The sequence below is a fragment of the Oryx dammah genome, unplaced genomic scaffold, assembly GCF_014754425.2.
Source record: "Oryx dammah isolate SB20612 unplaced genomic scaffold, SCBI_Odam_1.1 HiC_scaffold_10, whole genome shotgun sequence".
Classification (NCBI taxonomy): Eukaryota; Metazoa; Chordata; class Mammalia; order Artiodactyla; family Bovidae; genus Oryx; species Oryx dammah.
This window is the reverse complement of record NW_024070194.1, coordinates 40,278,108-40,295,403: the sequence shown is the minus strand read 5'-3', so window position 1 is coordinate 40,295,403 and position 17,296 is coordinate 40,278,108. Positions and strand designations below refer to the sequence as shown.

At 42.1% G+C, this 17,296-nt stretch overlaps 1 protein-coding gene across 1 annotated transcript in view; it reads right to left on the bottom strand.

Annotated features, from left to right (window-relative positions):
- Window positions 1-16,803, bottom strand: part of NET1 (neuroepithelial cell transforming 1) — a 35,633-nt gene extending 18,830 nt beyond the window's left edge. Inside the window, exons 1-3 of the mRNA XM_040248823.1 lie at window positions 16,552-16,803; window positions 5,037-5,103; window positions 2,107-2,166 (exon numbers count right to left, since the gene is read on the bottom strand). Coding sequence (XP_040104757.1) covers window positions 2,107-2,166; window positions 5,037-5,103; window positions 16,552-16,679 — 255 coding nt within the window. The 5' untranslated portion in view covers window positions 16,680-16,803. The remainder of the gene's footprint in view (window positions 1-2,106; window positions 2,167-5,036; window positions 5,104-16,551) is intronic.
- Window positions 16,804-17,296: the final 493 nt, after the last annotated feature.

Genomic DNA, 17,296 nt, shown 5'->3' with positions numbered 1-17,296 from the left:
GGGCTGGTTTTCCCAAGTTCACGTTTGCTTTCCCAAATATCCAACTCCAAATCAAGACCTCCACAGTATCTTCTGTTACTGTCATAACTCCTCTTAATACCAACTGGTACTTCTACAGTCTTCTGTAATCTATGCAGGTATGATTCTGTCAGAGGTTCTTGTTTCCTGTTTGTATACAGTCTTCTCTCTAAAGTCCAGTGTAGTATTTGAAATATTGCGGGTACTCTAAATGTCTGTGGCATTTTTTTTTAAAGAAAAGTATAAAAGGAAGAATTTAGATCAGACCTCAGTGAAGTCTGGGTATACAAAGATGTGTTCCATAAATAATTATTTCAAATTCATTCTTTCGTTACTATAGTTGTACACGAATCCTTAGCTTTGGAACAAATGAAGACTGCGTATCACTGCATTATTCTCTTTGCAGCTGGGCATGTATTTAATGCAACCAAAATTTTATAAGGATTTCCTTCTTGAATATGACTCCTCAGTTTAAAGGAAGTTAACAACAGTATGTACAAATATACAACTCCTGCCCTAAAACGTACTATTAATAAATTCTGTAGGGCAACAGAAGCCTGTCTTTGGCTAGTTGGTGAATATTAGTTCATAATATGATATCTACCCTCAAAATTATAGTAATTCAAATAATTCCCATAAATTCAATGTCAATAAAAACTGCTAAAATGACATCAGGTTTAGAAGAAAGCTGAATTTCCCTTTCACCAGACTGGGGACAAAATAACATGAGGCAAAGACCATATGACCTGCAAAGGCTTGGAATACCTTGTCGTCCAGGAAGAAAAGGAGGCCATTTAGCCTCTGGCTGTGAGGTGAGGGTATCAAAAGGACATGGGGAATCAACCTGCTGTACACATTAAATTTACACAATGTTGTACGTCAATTATATCTTACTAGAACTGGGGGAAAAGGACATAGGAGCCATCCTGAGGCAGCATCCGGAAGCCAAAGATGGGACAATGTGAGCCCAGTAAGAGTAACAGCTAAAATGGATCAAAACACAACAAATGTGTTCACATCCATGAGTTCATAGTACTATTAAAAATAAAAAATCACTAGTTACTTTTAGAGGATTTTAATGACTAAAACTCATTATTTTTGAAAACTGATAAAGGAAAGGAATTAAACACTTGTCCAGCCTTTATTATAAAACAGTATTCTGAGTAACCAAGGTTGATGAGAGGATTTTTCTCTTTACAGAAGTGTGCAGTTAATAAAGAGCTGATAAAGGCACAACAGAACTATTCTGCAACGTCAATGAATAAATGAATCTAGGCAATGACAATTAATCTTTGATAATCAAGCAAATTAACCAGATTTGCTAAAATGTTGAGGGGCAGACCTGTAAAAATCTAATTTTTAGAAAGTACCTGTCTTAAAAAAGTAGCAGCTCCCATCATTAAACATGATGGCAAACACATTTTAAAAAACCTCACTTAAAAAATGTATAATTTTTTCATAACAATCTTTTAAAACAAGGTTCCTTAAAACCAAGGTGGTTCTGTAAAATTACCAAGTGACAAGAGTGAAATAAGTAATTCCAAAACAGTAGTTTTGGACTTCAAAGTACAATTTTACAGAATAGGAGACATAATTATTTCTAAGTGTGCACTGAGCTCTGGTTGATCATACATCACACACTGGAAACCCCTGGGCCACATCTGGCTTGCAGAAAAGTTATTTGGCTTGCACAGTTGTTAGAAAAAATCTGATCCAACATTTAAAATTTAGGATTTCATACAAAACCCCAGATTTGGGGCTAGGGCACAGGAGAAGCTGCCTCTCAGAGGAGGGACACGTGCTCTCCCATCCATCAGCTACCCCCATTCCTCTGCACAGATGACAGGCCTGGTCTCCTCAGGTACAGGAGTTTGCGGTCACTACTGTTTTGAGTGACATTTTCTGTTCATTCTTCACAGAGAAGTAGAACAGAAAAAGGAGGATACCTGTAAGAGCCAATGCTACTCAGTTCTGCACTTAGAAAATGTAAAATGCAAAAAACTCAGCATTTGCTATTTTTATAGCACAGAAATAAAGTGCTATCTGCATATGCTTAAAAGCTTTTCTTTGCCAGAGCATAAGGCTTACCTTCAGATCAAGGCTGCTAAGGCTTACGACATCATCATCTTTCTCTCTTCGTTTTCTTTTCTATAAAAAAAGGCAAAGATTTCATTCTTATGTAGAAGGAAAATCACTTTTAAAAAGTGAAGCCTTAGGTTGTATTCATAAGAAAGTTATTTTTATGAGGGATACTCATAATTTATCACTGCTGCTGCTGCTAAGTCGCTTCAGTTGTGTCTGACTCTGTGCAACCCTATAGACGGCAGCCCACTAGGCTGCCCCATCCCTGGGATTCTCCAGGCAAGAACACTAGAGTGGGTTGCCATTTCCTTCTCCAGTGCATGAAAGTGAAAAGTGAAAGTGAAGTCACTCAGTCATGTCTGACTCTTAGCGACCCCATGGACTGCAGCCTACTAGGCTCCTCTGTCCATGGGATTTTCCAGGCAAGAGTACTGGAGTGGGGTGCCATTGCCTTCTCCGATAATTTATCACTAGCACATACTATATACTTTCTAAAAGGTTCCCTCAGATTGAATTATCTGGTGTGAAGTGATCCCACTCTAGGAAAAAACTTATCTAAAGTTTTCCAGAACAGAACTCTTATGCAAGTCAAGCCTACACTTGTTAGAGAAAAAGTGAAATATATTTTATATATACAGACAGAAGTATTTTTAAAAAGGAACACATTTTACTTATTCTATGAGGGGGTGATTTCACTAGGAAAGAAATACCCTTTTCTCCTGGTCCAAGTAATTAAGGTTTATTGCCTGAAGCAGGACTTTTCAGTTGGAAGAATATGCACGTACCTAGAGAACCTTCCAGTAATCATTACCACCTTCCTTCAGCCCTACAAGTGCCAGCAGTGACCAAACTGTGTATATAGCTTTAACTTCTAGTCCTTAATCAATATTGCTGGGAAAGACTGAAAGCAAAAGAAGAGGGAGGCAGAGGATGAGATGGTTGGATGGTATCACCGACTCAATGGACATGAACTTGGGCTAACTCTGGGAGATGATGAGGAATAGGGAGTCCATGCGGAGAAGGCAATGGCACCCCACTCCAGTACACTTGCCTGGAAAATCCCATGGACGGAGGAGCCTGATAGGCTGCAGTCCATGGGGTCGCTAAGAGTCGGACACGACTGAGCGACTTCACTTTCACTTTTCACTTTCATGCACTGGAGAAGGAAATGACAACCCACTCTAGTGTTCTTGTCTGGAGAATCCCAGGGACGGGGGAGCCTGGTGGGCTGCCGTCTATTGGGTCGCACAGAGTCGGACACGACTGAAGCGACGTAGCAACAACAGGGAGTCCATGGGGTCACAGAGTCAGACATGACTTAGCAACTGAACAACACAAAGTCAATACTGAAAAAGAATCCTTAAGTAACATTTCTTCTGTATCTCAAAATAATTTTCTGATTAAATATGACACAGCCCAGCTCCTGTGAACTCTCAATACTGAGCAGCCAGGACCTGGACCCCCCACAGAAGAGGAACTGGGAGAATAGAATCTACACTGTGCAGGATGGGGACAACTGAGAAAAGGAAAGATAAAGTCCAGGTAGAAGTGGGGGAAATACATGGAAGGGAACGTGGCTAGCACTTTATCATCATGTATGTTGCTTGTGGTAGGTCTCAGGCTAAGTACAATGTTCTAGTCTATATTCTAACCTTGGTTTGCCAAGACTTTTACCATGATTAGGTGTTGACTTTACTTTTCCACTCTTACTTCTCCTCCTCTTTTCTTCAGTTCACGCTATTGTTCTTTTCCTCACCCCTTGAGTTAGATGCTTAATTTTTGTTCTTTTCCTGTCTTCAACTATGTATTTAAAAAGTAATAAATCTCCCTCTTAAGTTTCCTTAATCATATTCCAACAGTGTTAATACATGAACCATGAGATATTTCTTTTGTCATGGAGACCTCTATAGTAGTGTTTTCACAAGTGAGATGCACCTATCTCAGAGAAAATGCAAGATATCTTTCCTGGAGTACAGGAGTAGAATATTAGAACTTCATTTCTATGTATTTCTTACTCCTTCAAGTGAGCTACTAAAATTTAATATACAGATGACAAGCTCATCATCACCCACATTTTCCAATGTGAGTTAGACAATGATAATCTAATCAGATCCAATTTAGAAGTCAGTCCCCAGCTGTGAAATTATTCTGGCTATCTGAAATATACATCTATGCCCACTCTCATTAACCTCACCCTGAGTATTGTGTTTTGATACACGAAAATATCAAATTAAATACAAGAGACTAGAATACAAATGAAGCATGTATTGTTAGACCATCAGCACATCATAATACATGCACACAGGTAAAGTTTGGCATACTAGAAGCAGAATCATTTTTGCTATTTCCCCCAAATAAGAAAAGCATAAGAATCATGCTCTCTTTGTACATATTTTATTTATATGAGTATTATGAAGCAATGAGGTTTTAATTATTTAAATTAGTTTATAATTATTAAAAAACTCCAATTTTCTGGTGTTAGTTTCCATAAGGTTGGATGCTTCTGGAAGTCTCCTAAAAATAATGAAGCAGTCCCTCTATACTAAGATTATTAATAACAGAAATAATTCATTCATTATATGTATTACCTACAATCATTTTTATATTTTTCAACAAAGGAGAAACCTGTCAGAGTATGTACATAAAAATATTAATATATTCATATTTCATAATATATTAATTTTAACACTGGTAGAAATAAGAGAAAGAATTGAATAAAGATGAATAGATCCAATACTTTTCAAAACATATTTTACATTTAACTGAAATAAAGAGTTCAGTCTGTTAGCAGAGAAGAGTTAAATTAGGCTGCCAAAGACAGTGATAGAAACTCTGTACCTTAAGATTTTCAGAGATACACAGACAACTAGACTGAAGGACAGCCAGGAATTATTTCTATCTAATGTTATGAAATAAAAACCCAGGTGTCTACTCACCAAAGTGAAATCCCAGTGAGGGCCAGGTGTTAAAAATATGAAGGAGCTACCTCTCCGAAGGGAGTATCTGTTAAAAGAAAATTCAAGCAAATACATTGAGAGTAACTTCAGTAAAATTAAGCACTAACAGGTAAAAAGCTATCTTTTTTGTAGTTTCAAAACTCTTCAAAGTAGCCTAATGAATCATTCAATTGTAGAAATAAGAGGGAGAGTATTTAAAAACAAAACAAAACAACCCACAAAAACTGAAATCCAAAAAATCAGGGTATAGGTTCCAGTCACTTTTGGAAATTTTCAGAAACATTACCAAAGTGAAAAAGCCTTTATAAAACTGGTAGATTAAACTAATTCACCAAAACAAGCAGTGTTTATTTTAGAAACATATACATGGCTCAATGATATGAAATATATTTTATATATTTCACTAATAGGTTAAGTAAGACAACAGTAAATGATGCAACAAATTACTTGATAAAATTCAGCATTCATGTTTAATATTTTAAAAATAATAGTAAAAAAACAACATAATAAACAAGTTAAATGAATTTATTTTGTATTTTATGTGTAAATCTCTTCCATGTACTGATTTTTTTTAGTGTTATGACTTAATAAATCAAATAAAAAGCTTTGAATAACTATATCTGAGACAAAGGTCTCAAGTAAGGTTAAAATTTGGCTAGGATTTTGTTCTTTACTACTAAGTGACACGGGCTTCCCTGGACAGAGGAGCCTGGTAGGTTCAGTCCATGAGTTGGACACAACCTAGTGACTGACCCATCCTGCCTTCAATCTTTCCCAGCATCAGGGTCTTTTCTTATGAGTCACCTCTTCACATCAGGTGGCCAAAGTATTGGAGCTTCAGCTTCAGTCCTTCCAATGAATGAATATTCAGGATTGATTTCCTTTAGGATTACTGGTTTGTTCTCCTTGCAGTCCAAGGGACTCTCAAGAGTCTTCTCCAACACCACAGTTTTAAAGCATCAATTCTTCGGCATTCAGCCTTCTTTATGGTCCAACTCTCACATCTTTACATGACTAGAGGAAAAACCATAGCTTTGACTAGACGGACCTTTGTCGGCAAAGTAATGTCTCTGCTTTTTAATGTGCTGTCTAGGTTTGTCAATGGAGAAGGCAATGGCACCCCACTCCAGTACTCTTGCCTGGAAAATCCCATGGACGGAGGAGCCTGGTAGGCTGCAGTCCACGGGGTCGCTAGGAGTCGGACATGACCGAGTGACTTCACTTTCACGCATTGCAGAAGGAAATGGCAACCCACTCCAGTGTTCTTGCCTGGAGAATCCCAGGGATGCGGGAGCCCGGTGGGCTGCCGTCTGTGGGGTCGCACAGAGTCGGACACGACTGAAGCAACTTAGCAGCAGCAGCAGCAGGTTTGTCAAACATGTAGAAAATCACAAAACATACGTAGTGCAGAAATGTTTATAAACCATGTACATGTGTTCAGTCACCCAAGTTGTGTCTGACTGACTCTTTATGACCCTGTGGACTGTAGCCTGCCAGGCTCCTCTATCCATCGGATTTTTCAGGCAAGAATACTGGAGTGGGTTGCTATATCCTCCTCCAGGGGATCTTCCCGATACAGGGATTGAACCCGAATCTCCTGCTATTTACCACTGCACCACCTGGGAAGCCCTTATAAACTATACTTATGAGAAAAGCAAAGGTTGTTAATTCAGAGCTTGCTACAGCAAGGGAGCTGGCCACCATCACTGGTGTTTAGGGAGACTGAAAGGCAGGCTGGGAAATGAGGAACAAGGGAAGGCTTCAGGTGTGTTCTGACTGGAGGCTGTCAGCAGTGGAAAGGTGCAGGCAAGCTAAGTGGGACTGGGGCTCCTGTGTGATTTACTGGGTGCAGGTAGGATTTGCTCAAGTTGGTTTTAAGTTGGAAGTGAAGTGTTAGTCGCTCAGTCATGTCTGACTCTTTGCGGCCCCATGGACTATAGCCTGCCAGGATCCTCTGTCCATGAGATTTCCCAGGCAAGAATAACTGGAGTGGCTTGCCATTCCCTTCTCCAGGGGATCTTCCCGACTCAGGGATCAAACCCAGGTGTCCTGCACTGGAGGGAGATTCTTAATTTGGAACCAAAGACAAAAACTGGGGAAGCTGGCTGTTGCTGATCAAGTCTTGGCCATTTGGGGACAATTATTATAGAAGTTATTGCTTAGCTCCTGCACTGTCAGGCCACTGTCCACTTGTGTACTCTCTCACCTTCATTCTCATAGTCACCATAAGTTACAGAAACACCACAGATGGTGGTTATTTCTACAAACATTTACAAGCTTAAATCAAACACAGGCTTTTGTAGTTTTCTAAGCTAAATATAAAGCAGAAGTTTGTTTATATTTTGACAAGGAGCACAAGTGAAAATGGCTACAAGGAGAAAGAGGACAGCAAAATGGCTTTGCAGAAGAATTAATACTGCTGCTGCTGCTGCTGCTAAGTCGCTTCAGTCGTGTCCGACTCTGTGCGATCCCACAGACAGCAGCCCACCAGGCTCCCCCGTCCCTGGGACTCTCCAGGCAAGAGTACTGGAGTGGGTTGCCATTGCCTTCTCTGAACCGTAAAACTGAAGCAAAGAGAAATCGCAATCAGCAAAGCATGTAAGAGCCAGGCAGGCTCTGTGGGGAAAGGGAAATGCACATGTGAAGGGGGGGGGTGAAATGAATTATATACAGGAAACTGCAAGTAGCTCTTTATGTTTGAGCATCAAAAGAAATAAAACAGGGCTCGATCATGATAAAAGGCCTCATGTACAGCCCTTAAAAATATGAACTTGATCTTGAATACGTATGGCAGCTGTCAGCAATTGAGTTCTAAGGAACAAGAAGGCTGAGTTGGAAGAAGGCAGCATTGGTCAGGAGGCCGGTTAAGAGGCAGTTCTGATACTGCTGACAACAGATGGCGAGGGGCGGAGGGACAGCAGCAATGGCAGAGTGGGGAGGTGACTAGAGAGGGCTCAAGGTCCGGTTGGAGAACTCTCCCTTCCTCCCAAGGCCTGTTCAGTTCCTGGGAAGGGTCCTGACACAGTGAAATAGGATGCCACTAATAATAATTAGAAACAGATACAAAAGATCTGAAGATATTTAAAGCAAATGCTCCCTAAATAACTATTTGTAGCTCAAAAATTGTTTTGAGGGCCTCTCTACCGGAGCAAAATAAACTAAGAAACTGGTGATTTCTTGCCACTATAGAAAAGTCAAGTAACCATGAAGATTGCACAATTTCTGATAAAACAGTAAGATATCAGCAATAAATTATAATTCATATGACTAAAGAATATATAGATAAGAGTATACAGAGATATAGTACTGTAGTCAAATGCCAAAGGATTACAGGGCAAATAGAACCTTCATGTTATGATCACTTTTTAAAAACACTGTTCTAGGTATCATGTACTACACAAAGAGCCACCAGTGGAGACTGGGTTGAGAAGCAAAAATTATGACTTCTCAGAAGATTATTTTAAAAGTAATACAAATATTCATTACAAAGTAGTAATCATCGTGGCACTTAAAATAGTCACTGAGCACTTCCTTTCAGATATAAGACAAGGAGAACATAAAACCAAAGCTATTCATTTCTTTATTCCCTAGAATTGTTCATTCTGACCTCAGAATGAATTTGATGTTTAAAAGCTGGAAAGAATTAGCTGTTAGGAATTTTAAACACACTGCAAACTGGAAAAATATTTCCAACTGGATGGCAAGATTGTTTCCAGCACCAGCTGTAATCAGCTTTATAGTAATGCTATTTTTTCCTATTTCAAAAGCAAGTACCTATTTATTTTGAGAACTCATGGAAAATAAGAACCCCCAAAACAAACTGTGCCCTGAAAGTATGTGAGTCAGTGCCAGCTTTCAAAAAACTTGGAAAGATATATAGTCATTTTTTCATAGGGGTCACACTCAAAATGTAGCAGCTATTTTAAATCCTTGTGGGAAAATTTTTTATTTCATAAAACATTAAAAGTGGCCTTTAAAAGATATGCAGTACAGTCCATTTAAAAAGAGCTCAAAGGCTGAAATAATAAGTGACAGTTCATCATTTTAAGAATTTTTGTCCCATCTTTTTTCATATATCCAATTAATTACTAACATTTAAGGCATAAAATAAATGAATACCCAAAGGAACTAGCTTGATATATTAAACTGTGTTTCCCATTAGCCCCACTGATTACTCCTTGATCTTTACATACTTCTTTTTGTGTCATTTGATGTATTTTCAAACTATGTAAATTATTTTTACACTCAACTAGATTTAGTCTAAACAAAACATAAATAAAATGGTACAGTTGATGTTCCACAAAAAATCACCCGTTATTTCATTCTCAAGCCATATTATGTTTTCAGAGATTATGACTTATGTCATTACCCTCTATCATGGCACATAATTAATATAGACGAACTATAAAACATGCAAATGTGAAAGATTATATTTTGTGGTTCTATTTATATGGATATCCAGAAATAGAAATTTACAGACATGGAAAGCAACTAGTGGCTGCCTAGGCCTGGGGGTAGGAGAAGGACTGACTGCAAACAAACTTGAGGGAGTATTTGGGACGATGAATGTTCTAATGGTGGACTGTGTCTATACACTTACTAATAATTACTGAATTGCACACTTACAATGGGTGAATGTTATGATATACAAATTATGTCTCAATAAAACTGTTAAATAGTACAGTCATTTCGATGTGGGAGGAAACAGCCTTAGGAGCTAGTGGGGGCATCCTTTTATTTTCAGCAACTATTAATATAAATAGTAATAATGATGATAATCCTGGGTTATCAAGGACTGGCTCAATTTCTGTTTAATTTGGTTTTTAAAATGTTTTGAAAAAAACAGTCCATCCAGGAAGTTAAATTCCCTTAAAGGGAACAGAAACCCTTAGCTCAAAATTAACAGAACTTGCTTTTAGAATATACATTTAACTCTGGATGTCCACTCTACAAATCCATCAGTTTCACTAGAAAAACGAAAGTCAAAGATCGACCATCTAGTCAGAGATCCACCTCTACAAAACTGGTAACAGAAATAATTGATAAATACTCCTTGATAGAGGGTAAGTTATAGCTTTTAGTGTTTCCTGCATAAGATACCTAAGATAAATGGAGCATTTGATATATCTAGGTACTGTTCTCATGTTTTACATGAATTACCTCTTATAATTTCCACAGCCTTATGAGACAGATACTATTAATGAGCTAGAAAGTATGAAATGAGGTTTAAAGAGATTAAATCCTCAAGAGCCAGAATTTAAACCCAAGGAGTCGACTGTAAAGCCTAAACTCTTTAAACACTAATGTTTTATTCAGCTTTGGATCTCAGTCTAAAAGAATGTCCATTCCCAGAGAGAGTAATTAACTGAATCAAAGCCGGGGCTAGAAGAGACTCAGTGTCAGGAAAACTAGGCCAGAAAGCACGCCGCTTTCTGAGTTCTGAGCCGTGTAGCGGGGCCCAGGGCCGCCTGTGGACAAGAAACTGGCCTATTACTACCCAGAACAAACAGAGAGGGACAAGGAGGAGGAGAAAGCAGCTGAGAGCCACTGCCACAGAGCAAGCTTAGACCCTCAATGGATTCTAGCTGTCTCTTCTTGCTTTTTCTCCCTAATTATCTTGCCCCAGCCATGTCCTGTGGTAGTCAGCATTCACGTTATGTTCAAAATTTTTTTTTACCTCTGTGTGAAGCAATGCCCAGGATCAGTCTTTAGCAGAAGCAGATCAGCGTCATGATTTAACTTGGTACAGTAGGACCTCTCTCTCAGGTTCTGCATGTATTAGCCATTCCAACTCCTGAGCTCATTCTCAAGTCTACTTGTTTCTCATCTGGATGGCTAGGATTAACAATTAGCAAAGATGTGGCTGAAAATGAGCTCCAACCACGTGGACAGGCTGATTAAATGGCAGGCCTGTAAACAGCAGTCTGCATGCAAATATGTGTACAAACACGCACGTGCTGGATCACTTTGCTGCACACCAGAAACTAACACAATTTGTAAATCAACTGGACTTCAGTTAAAAAAAAAGACAACCCACAGAATAGGGGAACATATCTGCAGACCATGCAGGGACTTGTTATCAAGAGTAGAGTTCTTATATCTTAGTAATAAAAAATATAAATAACCCAATTTTTAAAATGGGCAAAGGATGCCTCTCTGAAAAATGGCCACATACGATTTCATTCATGTGAAATGTCCGGAACAGGGAAATTCATAGAGAGAGGAAGCAGGTTAGAGTTTGGGGTAAAAGAAGAGAGAGGCATTAGGGAGAGAGGTATGGGCTTTCATTTTGACGTGAAGAAAATGTTCAAAAATTGCCTGGTGATGGTTACACATGTCTAGAGGACATTCACATGTCCTGAATCTAAAGGAAAACAGTGAACTGTACACTTCAAGTGGGTAAAACTGTATAGTATGTGAACACTGTTTTATAAAAAGGTGGTACTTTCATTTTCTTTTTTTTTGTCCTTCAAAAAAAGAAGAGTAATGAAGTAGGACAACTTCATTACTCTCCTAACGCTGCCCATGGTGGTGGTTTAGTTGTGTTGGAATCTTGTGACCCCATGGACTGTAGTCTGCCAGGCTCCTCTGTCCATGGGATTTCCCAGGCAAGAATACTGGAGTGGGTTGCCATTTCCTTCTCCAGGGAATCTTGCTGACCCCGGGATCAAACCCATGTCTCCTGTGTCTCCTGAATTATAGACAGATTCTTTACCACAGGGCCACCAGGGAAGCCTTTGTCACCACCCTTTTCTCAGCTGACATAATTTACAACCTCACCTAAAAAACAGAACCCTGGTGGGAAAGCCCTCAAATTCCTGCTCATAACATCCCACATCCCCCAAACTTACCCCAAAGGCTACTGTCCACAGCTCTCAGACAGGCTGGATGCTCTACCTTTACACTTAGGAGTCCATCCTTCTCTTTCTGGTTGCTTATCACCTTTCTTCTTTCCTGTCTCTTCAACCTCTCTCTGTACTTGCTTATTCCCTCATCCGTCCCATATCAAGTTCATCCCTTCTTCAGAATCCACCCCATAAGCTGGTGTTGCCTCCATTATTCTTTCTTGCCCTCGGGTTGCAGTGAGACTCCCTGAAAGTGTAACCCAGTGTTTCAAGTTCTCCAACCTCACTGCCAGCCTCACTAGATTCAAACACTCATCCAGGCAACTGCAAATTGACTTCCCACCAATGATGAATTCACATGCGACTTTTAATCTGGTTCCATAGTTGGGCTGCAAGGGTCCACAAATTTGGAATTTTGTGTATATGAGCACTTGTTTGCGGGCTAGTTTTCATCAGATTTACTATCATGGCATACAAAGCTCCCTTCAGTGATGTGGCTCTTACTTCTATCATCTCTAATCACTACCTCCTCTCTATCCCTCAGTCTTCTCCCTATAGAGTCATTGTCATGATACCTAAAACTCTTCACGCTCATTTGTGTAAAGGGCCTTTTAACATTTAAATGCTTCCCCCTACATGATATCACCCATGCACATCCACTCTCTAAACTGGCCCTCTGAGACTCAAGGGTTACAACAGGGAATCATTTCCTGTCCTTTTCAACTAGAATTTCTCCTTTTATTTGCATCTATGGCATCACATGCCTAACGCAATAGTAATGATCACCATACACGATTATGATTATTCTTCCCTATACCACCGTAAGTTCTTCTGTAAGAGCAGAAATTGGTTAAGGCTGCTTCCAACATGCTAGGCCTTATTCTTTTAAGTCCTCTAAGCCATTTTAGAAGAAAAGCTTCTCTTGCTTACTTACATTTTGAAAACGATTACTTTCTAATCAGAGCTGTGTACAATACATATGGTGTTCGCTTCTCTGAGGAAGCACTTCCTAACACTCCCTTCTTTTGTTAGCATTCTTTATTCTAGAAAGTCACAGTGCGATAGCCTCAAGGACTTCTGTATTCCTCCCAAGACAGCTTGACACTGACTTAGACCATGTAGAGATTTTCCAAAAGGAAAGAATGCAAGCTTGCTACTGCCCTACTCCTTATCTACAGCACTCCCTTCCCATCCTGAACTTTAAGATCCCTTCCTATTTTTCCCAAAGGAGGGCAGTCTTGAGGGCGCTAGCCTACTGTGGCCTCCTCTGCCTGGCAAAACAATAAAAGCTACTCTTTTCAACTTCACCCAAAACTCCTGTCTCTGTTTCTATCCGGCACCAGAGAACAGAGGCTGGGATCTCGGCAACACTCCCAGAGTAAGGACAGTATTTTGCATCTCCATATTTATAGTGTCTGACACTCACACATTTCTGGAATAAACCACACCTCATTCTCTTCTCAACCCACTACAAACATTCTTAATAGTTTAACTATTTTACGGAAACTACTGGAGGTCAATATGCTCTTCTCATGACCAGATTCAATGATCACTCATTCCTCATCTCATTAAACTGTTCATTCCTTCCTTATGAGTAACACTTGACATACTTTCCCATGTCCTTTCTCAAAACCCTTTTGCCACTTGGCCTCCTGGACACTGATCTCACCTGGTTCCTCACAGCTGTGGCTCCTCCAAGCTTGTTCATCTCCCGGACCTTTACATGTGGGGAGTGTCTCGGGGTTTGGGCCTCAAACTCTCCTTTATTCAGACTATCAGGATGACTTCCCAGTGCTGTGATTTCAAGTCTATTTGCTGATAAGCCCTCAATTTATATTTGGTTATACAGATGTGTTTACTTTGTGAAATTTCACTGGGCAAAACACTTATGATTCATGCACTCTTTATCTGACTGTTAAACTTCAATGAAAGTTTTTTTTTTTTTTTAAGAGAAAAAAGCCAAAAAAGAGAAAAGGGGGAAAAAATTGTGATGCATTCCTTAATAGGAGCCTTATAACGCATCCCAAAGCAAACCTCTCCAGGAACATGGAAACCTGGTCTTCTGGTGCTCAGATTAAAAACCTCAGAATCATTCTCCATTCCTGTCTCTCTTAACTCCACACTGAATCCATGTGCAAATCCTGTCAGTGCTACTTTAAAAATACATCCCAAATAGGAGTACTTTCCACCATGTTTACCACTCAGATGTCTCAAACTGCAGTAACCTCTTCATTAGTCTCCCTGCCACATAACAGACCAATCCTTTTAAACTATACATCACAGAATTTTCTATTGTCTCCCAACCGTAGATTCAAAATGAAGTCTTTCTGGTGGTTGACCATGTACTACCCGATCTGACCCCAGGCATCTCTGTGACCTCGCTGTCCACCTTTCTCACTTTAATTTGCTCCACTCCAGTTACCATGGCTTCTCTACAGTCCTTGAACACACCAAACAGGATTCTACTTTGAAGCCCTGTACTTACTTACTGCCTTTCTCTCCACATCTTCACATGGTGGAGTTCCTTAATTCCTTCAGATCTCTGCTTAAATGGCATCATTACCATGGAGGAGGCTTTTTTGATCTTTTAAAAATAGCAAAACTGCCCCTCTCCTTATCTCTGCCTGTCCTGCTGCTGCTGCTGCTAAGTCACTTCAGTCGTGTCCAACTCTGTGCGACCCTAGACGGCAGCCCAACAGGCTCTCCGGTCCCTGGGATTCTCCAGGCAAGAACACTGGAGTGGGTTGCCATTTCCTTCTCCAATGCATGAAAGCGAAAAGTGAAAATCAAGTTGCTCAGTCGCGTCCGACTCCCAGCGACCCCATGGACTGCAGCCCACCAGGCTCCTCCGTCCATGGGATTTTCCAGGCAAGAGTACTGGAGTGGGGTGCCACTGCCTTCTCCGCTGCCTGCCCTTACCATGCCTTAATCCTCCTAAAAAGATGACCACCTGGTATTTCATTATCGTCTTTCATCCCTAATCAGAATGTAAGCTTTATGAGAGCAGAAACTTCATCTGTTCACCAAAATCTCCAATATCTACAACACTGTGAAGATCTAGGGAAGTGAAAGTGTTAGTTGCTCAGTCGTGTCCGACTCTCTGTGACCCCTACAGACTGTAGCCCTCCAGGCTCCTCTGTCCATGCGATTCTCCAGGCAGGAATACTGGAGTGGGTTGCCATGCCCTCCTCTGGGGATCTTTCCAGACAAATGCTCAAAAGCTTTACTGAATGAATGCAGAATGAACTTATCACTGTTCTTCCCTTCACTACATGGTCCTGAGTCTCCTATTTCTCAGTCTCTGGGATGATGACGTCTTTCTGCCTTTTTACTACCTCTTAAATATAAGTTGTAATCAGTACAAAGGTTTCAGGCAAGGACTATCTAATCTTCAAAATAAAAAATCAATATCTAATGAAAAAGTCTAGTTCTCTGCACAATGACTTATTAACAGTGAGTTTACAAATGCTGTCCATGAAAGTAAGGTGTTCTGCTTTCTCTGAAAAAAATGACTGGCACATCCAAGCATGACTGGAATGTAACTTCAGTAAGGAACTGTAGTTTAAGAATAAGTAGTGGACCACAGGGACTTCTGAAAAGAGAAGCAGATGTGGAATTACTGATAAAAATCAGCAAATAACTGTTTCTAACTCCTTGCATACAGGCTCACACAATGACCTCACTGAATTGCACAACTTGGAGGAAGTGGATACTATTTCAACCCCATATGATGGATGAGGACCCAACCTTAGAGATGAAAGGTCCAATGGCTGGTCACAGGAACCCAGGGCCTGCAGCATCCTGACGGGAAAGCAATGCCCCCAGCCCTTGTTCACCACTCGCCTCGCAGACACCGCCTCTGACACCCTCGGCCGGTGTCCTCCCTTCGCAGACGCACAGGACAGAATGAAATGTGTCAACAGCTGAAAAGTCCAAGATGGGCCTCTGCGTCCTCTTTACCCCGGAGGCTGAGGCCCTGAGCTGCGCCCTGATCACCGACTTGGCCAGAGGCTCGAAAGGAGGGACTGTGACCTCGGCGAAACTTTTCATTTTAATGCTTTAGGCTAAAAGTTTGGTGTCTGGTAAAAGTCCTCGGAGGCTTCCCTGGTGGCACAATGGTAAAGAATCCGCCTGTCAATGCAGGAGATGCTGGCTTGATGCCTGGGCTGGGAAGATCCCCCGGAGAAGGGAATGAATCACAAGAATCCTGGGGAATCCTTGGACAAGAGGAGCCTGGCGGGCTGCGGTCCCTGGGATCGTAAGGAGTCGGACACGACCGAGCGACTGAACAAAAGAAACTCTCCGGCTCCAGGAACGATTCCAGTCCTCTGAGCCAGCAGCTCTCTGTCGGCATTTAGGAACCGCCCCCGCCACCCCCAAATCCAGCCCGAAACCTGCTGGGTGTGCAGAGAGGACCTCCACCCCCTGAGCGGGGAGGGGAGGAGACGAGAGGGAGGAAGAAGAGGAACCGGAGGTAAAAATAAAGGAGGGTCAGGCGATCGGAAGAGGGGGACGAGGGGAGAGAGGAGGAAGGAGAGAGCAGGCAGCCCGGCTCTCCCCTACCCCCGGCTCCTTCCCTGCCCGCCACCCCCTCCCCAGCCTCGAGCCCGACACCCCGAGTCCCCAGGCGCCGTTCACCCCGCGCTCACCTGCCGTCCGGGCCGGGCCCGGGGGTGTCGGCCGCTGGCTCCGCGGCGCCGCCGGCGTTGAGCCCCGAGGCCCGGCGGCTTCGCCTCCGCGGCCGGCTCTGCTCCTGGGCCTCCACCTCGGGCTCCATGGCACAGAGGGGGCGGCGCGGTGGCTGGGTGCCCGGGAGGCCCGCTAGGAGCGGCACGGCGCCCGGCCTCTGCGGCCCGAAGACGGGTTCCTGTCAGGACGGCGCCGCCACCGCCGCCGCCGCCATCTTCCGGGGTTTGAAAATGGCGGCCGTGCGGCCACCAGCCAATCAGGGGACGCGGCGCGGTTGCTAGGATCGTGGAGTCCCGCCCCCCTCCTTTCAGACGCTAAACTGTGCGGAGGCTGTGAGGGGGATCGTGGTCCACAGGGTCGCCCGGCTGATGAGCCGGTGGCCTGGGGTCTAGTTCCTAAATCGCCAAGGCCCGATTACCAGTGTACAGTTCATTAGGACTTTCACCACAAGTCAAGAGAAACTGGGAAGCATTAACTGGGAAGCACTTTCAGCTCAGTTCAGTCGCTCAGACCTGTCCTACTCTTCGCGACCCCATGGACTGCAGCACGCCGTGCTTCCCTGTCCTTCACTATCTCCCAGAGTTTACTCAAACTCATGTCCATTGAGTTGGTGATGCCATCCAACTATCTCATCCTCTGTCGTCCCCTTCTCCTCCTGCCTTCAATCTTTCCCAGCATCAAGGTCTTTTCCAATGAGTCAGTTCT